General features: G+C 39.8%; 1 protein-coding gene across 3 annotated transcripts in view; it reads right to left on the reverse strand.

The window, feature by feature from the left end:
• The window catches only part of TIAM2 (TIAM Rac1 associated GEF 2), a 129,314-nt gene that overhangs the window by 39,509 nt on the left and 77,520 nt on the right, over positions 1-12,285 (reverse strand). For 2 of the 3 annotated variants that reach the window (XM_083434018.1, XM_083434019.1), the window contains 5 exons: positions 12,050-12,217; positions 7,616-7,720; positions 6,556-6,634; positions 5,032-5,124; positions 4,479-4,739 (listed from right to left, as the gene is read on the reverse strand). In XM_083434018.1, coding sequence (XP_083290144.1) covers positions 4,479-4,739; positions 5,032-5,124; positions 6,556-6,634; positions 7,616-7,720; positions 12,050-12,217 — 706 coding nt within the window. The remainder of the gene's footprint in view (positions 1-4,478; positions 4,740-5,031; positions 5,125-6,555; positions 6,635-7,615; positions 7,721-12,049; positions 12,218-12,285) is intronic. The other variant, XM_083434020.1, reaches the window with a different exon arrangement.

Consider the following 12,285-nt stretch of genomic DNA (forward strand, 5'->3'; position numbering starts at 1 on the left):
GCAGGCTCCGCACAGACAGGAGGAGGTGCCAGAGGGGGGACACTCTGATAATCTGCTCAGTCTTCTCCTCTGAATCCAGATCTCCACCCCCACCCCAAGATCCATCCTGGCTCAGGAACTTATTGGCATCCTGATCCACCTCCCCCATCCTGCTGGAGCCCTCCCCAGGATCCTTCAGTTGCCCAAGCTGTTCCCATTCCTCCTCAGGATCTGACCATCCCCTCCATGATTCGTCCATGAGTGTCATGACTTCAGGGATGAGAATTGTAGTGAATGCTCAGTACATCTTTGTGCATAATTAGGAAGAGATTAATAAGATTTGATTTGCAATCCCAGTCAGCCTCTCCCCCGGCCACACACACACACACATACAGTGGTACCTCGGGTTACATACACTTCAGGTTACAAACGCTTCAGGTTACAGACTCCACTAACCCAGAAATATTACCTCGGGTTAAGAACTTTCCTTCAGGTTGAGAACAGAAATCGTGCAGCGGCCGTGCAGCGGCAGCAGGAAGCCCCATTAGCTAAAGTGGTGCTTCAGGTTAAGAACAGTTTCAGGTTAAGAACAGACCTCCAGAACAAATTAAGTTCTTAACCCAAGGTACCACTGTATATAGACGACATCAAGACAAAATGCTTGTTTGTAGTAAAAGTTAAGACTTTTACTCAAAGCTGTGGAAAATTAAAGTTCAAAAAGCCCCCTCCATACCTTTTATTGTCAAGTGGCCATGTGGGGGTTTACTTTAATAGCCTTCTTATGTAAGCAAAGAATGATTCATAAAGAAAATGAAATTCACAACCTGACAGATGGTAGCAAAGACATGGGTAACTGTGAATCTAAAATGCTTAAGCTTCAGACATAGTTTGCAACCATTAGAAGAAATGCTAGCTTTCAGCTTATCCAAAGAGCCACCTCATTTTCTCTCCCCACCCCCACCCAGTCTCTGTTGTCTTAGTTCTCTCATTACAGATCACCACAAGATTCCGAAACAAAAAAAAGAAAAAGAAAACCCTAACTAGATACAGCTGACCATCTTAGCACACCTGGTGCCTTGATAAAATCCTCTACTACTACCGATAGAAATGACTAGTCCAGGTTCCCCACACATATGAGGTTTTGACCATTCATTTTGTTAAAAACTGCTCTTGTTAACATTTCCAGTTAATCTAGTGAACTCCTTCCTAAAAGCAGAACAGGAAACAAGTATCATGAAGAGAGCTTTAGAGTGCTGCACTGTGTAAAGAACTGATATCCCCTTACTGAAGAACACATTTAGCTGAAATTTACATTGCACAGTGTTAAACTTTACCCAGAGCAGACACACTGAGAGCAACGAACATGACTAAGGTGGGTCGGTTAATTTCAACGGATCTCGGATATTGCTCTAATTAAAAACAACAACAAATGAATTATCAGGAGAAGGGCTGGTGCTTCCATGCTCTGCTTTTGAACTTCTTGGAAGTATCCGACTGGCTATTATTGGAAACAAAATGCTGGACTAGGTGGGCCTTTTGACCTAAGGGAATCATTGCAGCCATTCTGAATGTCAGAGTTGGAGAAACCTGTGGACCTGCAGATGTGGCTGGACTCCAACTCCATTTGCACCAGCCAGCATGGTAGATAGGGATGATGGGAGTTGTAGTCAAGCAACATCTGGAGGCCAGAGGTTCGCCACGGCTGCTGTACTTAAACCAGAGCTGGAAGTGGAAGACCCAGATCTATATAAATCAGGACTCGTGATTTTCCACAACCTCATGCAGACACAACTAAGATGGTAAAGGTAAAGGTACCCCTGACTGTTAGGTCCAATCGTGAACAACTCTGGGGTTGCGCACTCATCTCGCTCTATAAGCTGAGGGAGCCAGCGTTTGTCCTCAGACAGTTTCCAGGTCATGTGCCAGCATGACTAAGCAGCACACGGAAATGCTGTTTACCTTCCTGCCAGAAGTATCTACTTGCACTTGACATGCTTTCGAACTGCTAGGTGGGCAGGAGCTGGGACCGAACAAAGGGAGCTCACCCCATTGTGGGGATTCGAACTGCCGACTTTCCAATCGGCAAGCCCTAGGCTCTGTGGTTTAGACCACAGTGCCACCCACATCCCAACTAAGATGGTAGGCCACTGCAAATGAAGTCAGGGCATAAAATGTGAGTGTACATGGGCAGAAAAGGGTAAACTCATTAAACGGATGCATTCAGTCAAAGCTGTGCTGCCTGTACTGGTTTCTATAACAAGCCATTTGAAAATGCATAAACTAAATGCCGACACACTATAATCTGATAAATGTGACAGACTCTCTCACAGAGATTAATTTAGAATAATTATCCCTGCCCCCAACTCATTGTAAACACGTCTGCCTTGGTTGCTGTCTGAATCAGACAGTCAAAGCCAAAATACCTTTTATCCTTTGGTGTCTGGGAGCAACATACATTTCTAACAATTTCCTATTATAATATATGGAGATTAACACAAGTTGCAAACCTGTCCCTAAGGAACAATGAATCCGGTAAATGGGCACATATACTTACTATGGCGAATGAACTAGGTAATGCTGGCTTATGATATCAAGCTAACAATCTGAGTGATAGCTCTAATAAAACGAAGAGTAATTAATTAGCACCATAATTTTTGTTTTATGACATGAGCTTTTATATGCCAACAGTCAATTTAATAGTATTTAAAATTGGACTACGACCCATGAGGAAGATGCTTCTTACCGTGCCACAATTCTTGCCATCATTTTTTACTTTAAGTATGACCTAATAAAGCTGCTATTTTATAATTAAATCAACCCTAGAAAATTCTCCTTAGTGACCTTTCAATTTTTAGAGGTATGAAAAAATCAGATCAAAAGCCCTTGATACATTGAATCAACCACATTAATCACTTACCCAAGAACAACATACTTCAGTTACACTTTCAGCCAAAGTTTAATAGCAACCTCTACTGTAGGCAAGTTGCTGATGCAGAAAATAAAACACATCTCTGCTCAGTGTAGACACTGCATACCGAATACAAGTTAGCTCACTTTTTTTTTTTCTACAGAAGAAGATAAAAAGCAGCCATGGATTCAGTGAGTTTGATCAAAGGAACAGTGGCCTATTTTTACTGCTCAAAAATCACCATCTCAATATGCCTTTTTACCCATGGAGAAAAAAAGTATGTATGTGGATCATTTCCTCAATGAATGGAAAAGCAACTTGGGGAGACATTTTGAGGTAAAAATTAAAATATGGCAGGATATGAAATGATTAAGCAGCCTCTTAGATACCATTTCTATGGTCAATTTCCTAGTCCCCTGAGGTGGCTTTTTATAAAAAGAAAATGTTGGGCATGGTCATCTGCATCCTTGAATACTGAACATGCTCCCATAGTTTATGGGAAGTGGAACACAGGAAGCTGCCTTATGCAGAGCCAGACAACTGGCCCATATAGCTCAGCACACTGACCTTCAACAGCTCCTTCAGGGTTTGGGGCAGCGGTCTCTCCCAACCCTATCTGGAGATACCAGGAACTGAACCCAAGACCTTCTGCATCCAAAACAGATGACCTGTCACTGAGATACAACCCTTCCTGAGCTACAACCCTTCCATATTGATTTAGTGTCCAGGGAAGTAATTCTGCTGATCTCACCAAATCAGAGTTCCTTATGCTGAACACAGCTTATTTGCAATAATTTGTTAACATTTCTCCTAAAAACTGTACGGAAACAAGCAGCTACCACCATCTCCCCTTTGCTGCTTCTGCTTCTTTTGCTGCTTCTTTTAAGTGGCTTTCTAGCCCTCCAGACTAGCCCTCCAAATGTGTTTTAAAGACACGTTAAAAAATATCCCAGCTACGTTTAGATATTTAAGAAGAAGCCCTGTTGTTGTTGTTGTTTAGTCGTTTAGTCATGTCCGATTCTTCATGATCCCATGGGCCAGAGTACTTCTCTCTTATTCTTGGAATGTAAAGTCTGCCTTCCCCCCAAGGCTTCCAGGGCAGCTTCTTCCCCCAGCAGAAAAATTGCTGCTATGAACCCCAGCCAGACTGACATCACTCCTTGCCACAGAGGACTCTTGGGCCTCCAGAAAGAAAGATGCATCCAGGGGTACCCCCAAGCTACGCACTAGTTCCTAGATGGTGCAACCCCATCTAGAACATGTAACTTGCCTATCTCCCAGACATGGGAAGCACCCAGGTCTGTTCTAATAGGAGCAGATTAGACTCTGAAAAACATGTCCTCTCAGATCAGCTGATCATATAAACCACTCATTCCTTTTTCGATGCCTTGTTTCTTTCTGTCTTTTTCTTTTTCTTCTTTTTTAAAGGCTAACGTCATTTAGATGACATTAAAATAATTGCATTTGGCCTTTTGGTACATAGAGCACTTTAAAAAGAAGCCACCATCCTGATATTATCTAGAAGCAATCAGCTATGACAAAATGAAAAAGAAAGGAAGGAAGGAAGCATCCATCATGAGCAGTATCTCACCATTTGCTGTATTCTTTTTGAAGTTATCCAGAAATTCCTCCAGGAGTTGTGACTGGTTAGGAGGGGGTAGAGAGTTTCTTGCTTCCCTGGAAATGTCACCATCTGACCACGAAGTGCATAATGCACTTTTATTGCGGCCAAGATTTGTAGTCAAAGTCAGCTTCACACTTTTCTCAGAGAACAATAACTCCATCTGTCTGAGGTCAAGATCACACACCGATTCTCCATTTATAGTCAAGATTTCATTGCCCACACGTAACCCTGGGAGCATGAGGAAGAGAAAGTAAAAGAAGATTGAGTAAGCATACTGGAGCAGTCAGAAATATTCAGCTAACCGTATTGCACCTTAATTGTTCAAACCAGTACCCTGGTCTTCATATTATTATATATTAGGCCATGATACACATTTTGATGAAATGAACATGTCTAACCATTATTTTCTCAAGGTTGATATTTGCTTTTTTGTGCAAAAGGGCACTCACTCCCATATATACCTCATTAGGTACACACATATGTAACAGCCTACACACATATGTAACAAGGCTGCACAAACCTTCTCTGTAGGCCATCCCATCAGGGAGAACATCACTTATGAAGATATGGGTGAGATGCTGGCGTTCATCCACTTGTGCAGTGACCGCAAATCCTGGAGTTAAAAAAAGTAGTGCTGTTTTAAATTAGTCTTAAAACAATTCTAAAAATCAGATTATCAGATAGTGAGTTGAAATACTCTCGTAATTGAAAATAATCCACTTTTATATTACAACAAAGGTGTAATTGCTGTATTTTGATTCTGTCCTACTTAAGAGGTTTTTTTAAATGTTAAGTGGCATATAAATTGTATTAAATGAATAAATATGGGTTTGTTTATTCATTCCTTTACATTTGTATCCTACCTTTCGTTCAAGGAGCTCAAGGTGGAAAGCATGGTTCATCCCCCCTTTCCATTTTATCCTCTCAACAATCCAGTGAGTTAGGTTAGGCCAGGCATAGGCATAGGCATAGGCAAAGGCAAAGTCGGCCCTCCAGCTGTTTTGGGACTACAACTCCCATCATCCCTAGCTAACAGGACCAGTGGTCAGGAATGATGGGAACTGTAGCCCCAAAACATTTGGCGGGCCAGGTTTGCCTATGCCTGGGTTAGGCTAAGAGACTATGACTGACTCCAAGGTCACCCAGAGAGCTTCATGGCTGAGTGGGGAATGGATACCTAGCATCTCAGGTCCTGTGGCCAACACTCTAATCACTACACCACACTGATGCTACATCTTATTAATATTTTGCATAACATGAGACATGAAAGCAAAATTGTGTTTATTGGATAGAATAATAAAATGCAGAATTTTTAAATTTTTTAATACTGTGTAGCAAGAAGGGCTGGTGTCTTCAGAAGTCCCATACTCCCTACCAAATGACTCCTACCACAGCTCATCTTAGTTCCCCTGCCCCCCCCAACATATACTGGCACTCAAAGGTCTCACATTTTGTTTCATTTTTGCAGTTGTCCTCCTAAAATGGAAGTTCTGCAGCTAGAGAATGGCTCCAGACACCCTGGAGCCACAGTTTCCTTCTAGTACAATCAAGGTCAACTAAACAAAAGAGTAGCAACTAAGACAGTGCACACATTAGGAATACCATGTTGGAAGCAACTTCAAATCTTATCACATGGCAGCTGTTTCCACACAGAAGGCCGTTAGTATGAACCCACTCATCACGAAGATCTGCCTATTTTTCCGACACCACCAGAGGATCAAAAAAGAAGTCAATCTTAACTTGGAAAAAGGGGTAAATGGTGTTGGTGTAATTTGGGAATATGTTCTCCCACGTCTAATTTCCATTCAAGGTTAGGACACCAGCTGTGATGGGCTTCTTGAAGCAGTTAAAGGCTACAGGCCTCTGGCATGACTCATCCACACACACCCTTTCTCCAAAGAATGTATGTACATGCATTGGCAGGTATAAATTTCTGTTATAGAATCTCTTCAGTTTAACTTCTAAGACAAGGTTACTATACTTAGTAGTATAGTTTATGATGTACCGGCACCTCTTAAATTTATATTTTGGAAACTGTACTCACCAAAATCAGTTATACCCTCATTCTTGGTCAGATGCACATGATAGATACATAAAGGAAAGATTTCTATTTCATCATATATCTGTAGGAGAGAAATTATAATCTTAACTTTTTAACTGTAGAGAAATACATCCCAAAGATGTACTTAGAAGGAACTCCCAACCTAATCACCATTGGACTAATTTTGTTTCAGCTGGTCCGGGTCACAGTTTCTAGGTAGAGAGATGCCAGTTATTTGATTTACTATATTTTAACCATGCAGGACCCCATTTACGTTTTGTGCCTCAGGTGCCATACTCGTTTGTGCTCATTGTACACCACCTTCGAGGTGGGGGATGGAAAGAGTTGTGAAAGTTAACTTGTGCCAACTATTCAACTATTTATCATTTAGATCAAACTAGACATGCTGACTTTGATCATGTGTCTTTCCTGTTCACATATCAAAAAGGGACTGGGACAGTCAGCGTGAAGATGTTCCCCCTGCAACTATATTTTTTCCTCCCTCTCCCCCATTATTTTTAATTACATATTTAGCATCAAATATAATTCAGCCCTAAGCTAGAACTAGGCATTTCAAATTTATGTCCACCCAATTCACTTGGTAGTCATGCATTAAGGCTGGCGTGCCTCAAATGTTTCTTTCAGAGTGAACCAAGGAAGAAACTGCAACCTTCTACCCATATTTATTAAATAGGCCCATCTGAATAAACACAAATGTTCCTCCTCCAGCACATAGAGTGCTTTGTAACCTATTTAAAAGAATCAAATAAATGTAGAGCTTGAAGGGACAACAAGGGTCATCTAGTCCAACCCTCTGCAACAATGTGACTGATGAAGAGCAAGTGTTGAATGAGTCCAACTCTGCTCCATCTTGCAATATTTGTCTACCTTTATCATTTGTATGTTGTGAACCACCCTGTGACCTTTGGATGAAGGATGGTATATTAATTTAATCAATCAATCAATCAATCAATCAATAAAATCAAATCAATAATACAAGGGTGCAGTCCAACAAGTAAAGGGTCTTAATAATGAATTGCACATCTTTCATTGTGTCACTTGCCTGATCTTGTATGTATTCATACACTTCAGGAACATAGTGCTCAATATTGTCATCAGTGAGCCTTTTAAGTTGTAAGCCATAGTGTCTTGGTTCCAGCTGCTTAATCTAATGGATGAAAAGAATATATCTAGAATTCAGAAACCATTTGTAAAGGTCTAGTTGTCACAGCAGATGCACACAGATACAGTCACCAAATGATGCAACAGCAATCTTCAATAAGCCACTTCCTAAATAACCACTATAAATAAACTTAAGTTGTGCAGATTTCACAGCAGCAGTTTTGTTTGCTTTTAAAAATCAAAAGGTTTGCAATGTTTATTCCTGCACATAAAATTAACTGTCTGGTAAGGTGGGTAAATAAACTTTGAACCTTGTTCTCTTCCTCAGTTTAAACTGACATCTGTTAAGTTTCTACAGGTCTTCCATATGGCTTAGTTCTGCTCAGTGAAACATACACATCTGATGTATAAAATGCATATGTGCACACAGGCTGTTAAGAGAAGGATGTTCTGCATCAGCTGGCTTTTATTGAACTCTTTACTGCCAATTTCCTCTGAGATCGTGAAACACCACCTATTTTTTCCACAACATGTATTACCTCCAGGAAGCTAAATAACGTAAGAGGGAGAACTCCCCTCAAGAGATTGTCCTTACAGAGTGAAACCCTTCAGGTACTGTTCCTTAAGCTCTCGGGATAAAGCTGAGGTTGCACTGATCTCATTTCAAGCATCAACAAATTAACAGCACAAACAAAACAGTCTGTGCACCCATTAAGAGAGAGGGTTGGTACCTATCAGGCCCTTCCATGCTCAAAAGGAGTCTTTCCATGCAAAGAAGGATTTGATCCAATGGAGGCTGCAACCCTCCATGCCACCTCCCAGGAAGGGTCTCCTCAACCCAGCAGAGCAGATGGGAGGGTGCAGGCTTCAGGGTTCAGGCTTCAGAAAGGACTGGCAAATACTGCCTCCCCCCACCTCTTCTATTAAAGAGTGCCAAAGAAGCCCTTTCTGCAAACACAACTTAGCTCATGGGATCTTTCTGTTGAGTGGAACTCAGCTCATGGGATTGCATCTTCTAGCTACACATTATTCAGTTGAACAAGGTAATTCAGCAAGATTTTGGGCAGAATGTGATTTTTACAAAGCCTGTCACATTTTGATTTATCTGATTTAAATGTGTGTTTCTTGGATTTAAATGTGTGTTTCTTGGATTTGTCACATTAATAAAAAAAAGAATGCCAGCACAAAGAATAAAGGATCTATTCCATAAAACCTGGATGAACAAATACAGTAGTACCTTGGTTTAAGAACAGCTTAGAACAACTTGGATTAAGAACGCTGCAAACCCGGAAGTAGGTGTTTTGGTTTGTGAACTTTGCCTTGGAATAAGAACATGTTTCGTTTCCTGTTGAGTGTGTTCCATTTGTAAACTGAGTCCCCTGCTGCTATGGGAAAGCATGCCTTGGTTTAAAAACGCTTTGGTTTAAGAACGGACTTCCGGAACGGATTAAGTTCATAGACCAAGGTACCACTGTACTTGTAAATGGTTGCAATCCTGCACAATTTGTATCAATTTAGTTTCAACTTTAAGTAACCAGCAGAAGTTTTTTCAAAGAAAAAATTACCAGTAAGTGGTTGTTATCCAAATAAAACATTTCAGGAGATGTTGATAACCAGCACTATTACTGCTTTAAATGACCAAGTTTTTATTTACAAAATCTCAGTGAATCTTTGATGCTACAAATAAAGCACTCTTTGTTTATTTGTTTAGGCAAACAAGTAAATGAACAGTAGCCTAATACACTAAACTGTATCAATCATCCACCACTATAATAATCCATAAAGCATATGAAGACATGCAGCAGAATGTAAGAAAAATAGCAACATATCCAAATTTGTATATAAAATCAACTGCTTCATGGTATCATCCATTCTTTAAAAGACATGTTTGTGTTATTGCTGCTTTCACATGAGTTTGTCTTCTTCAGCACCTTATACCTCAAGAGAACTGCCAAATGTACATGGTACATTGTAAATGTTCTGTTGCAATTAAGCTGCTGAAGTTGACCAGGTCCCAGTTCACACCTTGGGAACTTGACTGCTACAGTTTATCATATTGAGATGGATCCATTTGCTCACACCCTCTCTTCTTCCCCTTTCCATTGTATGGCTGACTTTGGCAAAGTATCCTAATTTTCATCTGTAGTTTAAGCACTCCCTGCAGTTCAGGATCAGTACTTGGCTTACATATTCTACTTTTCAAAGAAGCCTTTAAACCACTGTTTCCTGATTCAGATGTTTGAGCGTTCACCAAATTGTGAGGTGAAGGGAGAACAGAAAGGAGAAGGAGGCAGCAAACAGGCATAAGGCGGCCAGAGGCTACTCACAGGCATCTGACTGGCCACTGTGACAACAGGATGCTGGACTATTTGGGACATTAGCCAAATCTAGCAAGGCTCTTTTTATGCTATTGTGGCTCAGTTCCCTGGATCATGATTATTTCCCTTGAACCTGGTCTATGATGAGTTCAGATATTGTTTCTGTGACCATGTATACATATTTGTAAAAGGATAGATTATATTATAAAGCAGTAGTTTTTTTAAGAAAAGTACTGTAAAGCAGTTGGGTATGTGGCTCTTTTTATTGCTTCTGCATTATTATATTTTCTACTGATTATCTTACCTTGCTCTGGTATTTGTATGTTCATTTAGAAACATATTAACCTGATACGCAATAATCTTTTGTTGGATCTAAATAGGAATCTAGAAATCGTCATTCTTATCCAAATATAAAAATGATGTCAGCAGGTAATGGGGAAGATCCTTAACTGTACTTACTACACAGACACAGTCAGATTACTTAAATACAGTGGGAGACAAGCAACCTATGCCCCCCTTTTTGTCCTTATCTACTGCCCTTGTGCCAGACACAAATGCAAAACATACACAAACATTCAAACACCACTTTGCACTAAAGAATGAAGATTCCCAGCACTCACCAGAGAAGTATGGAAATGTAAGAAAAAAGAACCAGGAAAGATGTAGCAGAAAGGAGTCAGCATTAAGAGACTGCTTATGAAAAACATTAAAAGAATTCAGAACAGAAAGAAAGATAAAACAGAAACAAAGTTTTAATTGAAAAAGAAATCAAAATAACTTCAGATCAATGAAGTGATATATACAAAAAGAGAAGCTACCCAAAAAAAAAAAAAAATCCCCATTATCTATACACGGATATTTTACCACAAAGTAGTTTGTTTTTATGAGAGGTTAAATAGATGTTTATTATAGTTCTTCTTCAAGGTTTTCCTTGTTCAAATAGCAGTATTTTCTCAATTCCCCCTTTCCCCCAGGCTTCAGGTCTCTCCCGCCACCTAGTGGCATTCCCTATGATACATCGCCTTTTCCCTTACTTATTAGTTCATAGTGAAGGAAACACAAAGATAAAACTAGAAGCTAAAGTGGGTAATAAGAGCAATTTAAATATATATATTTGTAGTGACTTGGTATAATTAAAGCCAAGCATATTAACATCTAGTAGTAATGCCAGGAAAAGCCTGATTCTCCCTTCTTCACTTCTGCTATATGACCATGGGCAGTTAAGGGTGTGCTTGCGAGACTGACATGTCCTATTTATGGCACCTAAAGTGAAGCCACTTTAAGGTTAACCTTAAACTGAGAGGCCCAGACTAATTTTACTGGTGAAGTCTATCAATAACCATCAAGGGTGATTCAGAAGGCAACCCCTAGTCCAAACTCTCCGCCATCACCCACACTTGCCACTTTGCTTTGCTTATCCAGAAGAGGCACAATAAAAAGCTGAACACACTCCAGTATTATTAAAAACAAATAAATTTAATTGGGCTTAATTTGGGTTTTTCAGGCATTCAATGACTGGATTGAAGTATATATATGTGGTTACTTTTTGCCACTAACTGTGATTCTGTGCACATGGGTATGTTTGCATTCAAGTCATTAGTATTTATAAGTGCATTACCCATATTTTACTAAGAACAGATCCATTGACGTTATTGCTTCCTATATAATGAAATTTTTCTTATGATCTAAAATGCTGTTTCAGTGGTTTTGGAGAAAAAAATACAATTTGATACAATTTGGTAGGCTTTCTAAATCAATTTGTTTTTATAGTACATTCTGAGATCCTAGGATTCAACCTTTTCATACTGCGCTTCACTGTTACATATCTTTCAGCTATACTGGGGGCAAAGCCAATTCATAATTTTAGAGACAGAAAAATGTAGTAGGTTAAAATATGGTGCTTAGCTTTACTGGAGACTGAACTGCATTGTGTCCTATATCATCTTACACAGAATCCTTTAAAACTATATACACATATTTGCAAGGATGCAACACCTGGGCTTTAAAGTTCTAAGCAGTGGGATTAGCCAGACAAATTAAGATTAAGAATAATGTACCTTGCATGCCAGAGTCAAAACATCATCTACTCTGTGTTCTGGCTTGAGAGTTAGCATTACTCCTTGGCCGTCAGGAAAGTGAACAGGTGACTGGATGTCCCAGGTATTTTCTTTTGAACAACTTTCCGGAGCTGGGCAGTACACATTTAGAAATTCATCTACTTTCTGCTGGGGAAAAATATAACAATTTAGTAAAGCAGTATCACTTAAATATTGTTATTGTTACTGATGTTTTT

Source organism: Podarcis tiliguerta (genome assembly GCF_965153285.1).
Source record: "Podarcis tiliguerta genome assembly, chromosome: 3".
Lineage (NCBI taxonomy): Eukaryota > Metazoa > Chordata > Lepidosauria > Squamata > Lacertidae > Podarcis > Podarcis tiliguerta.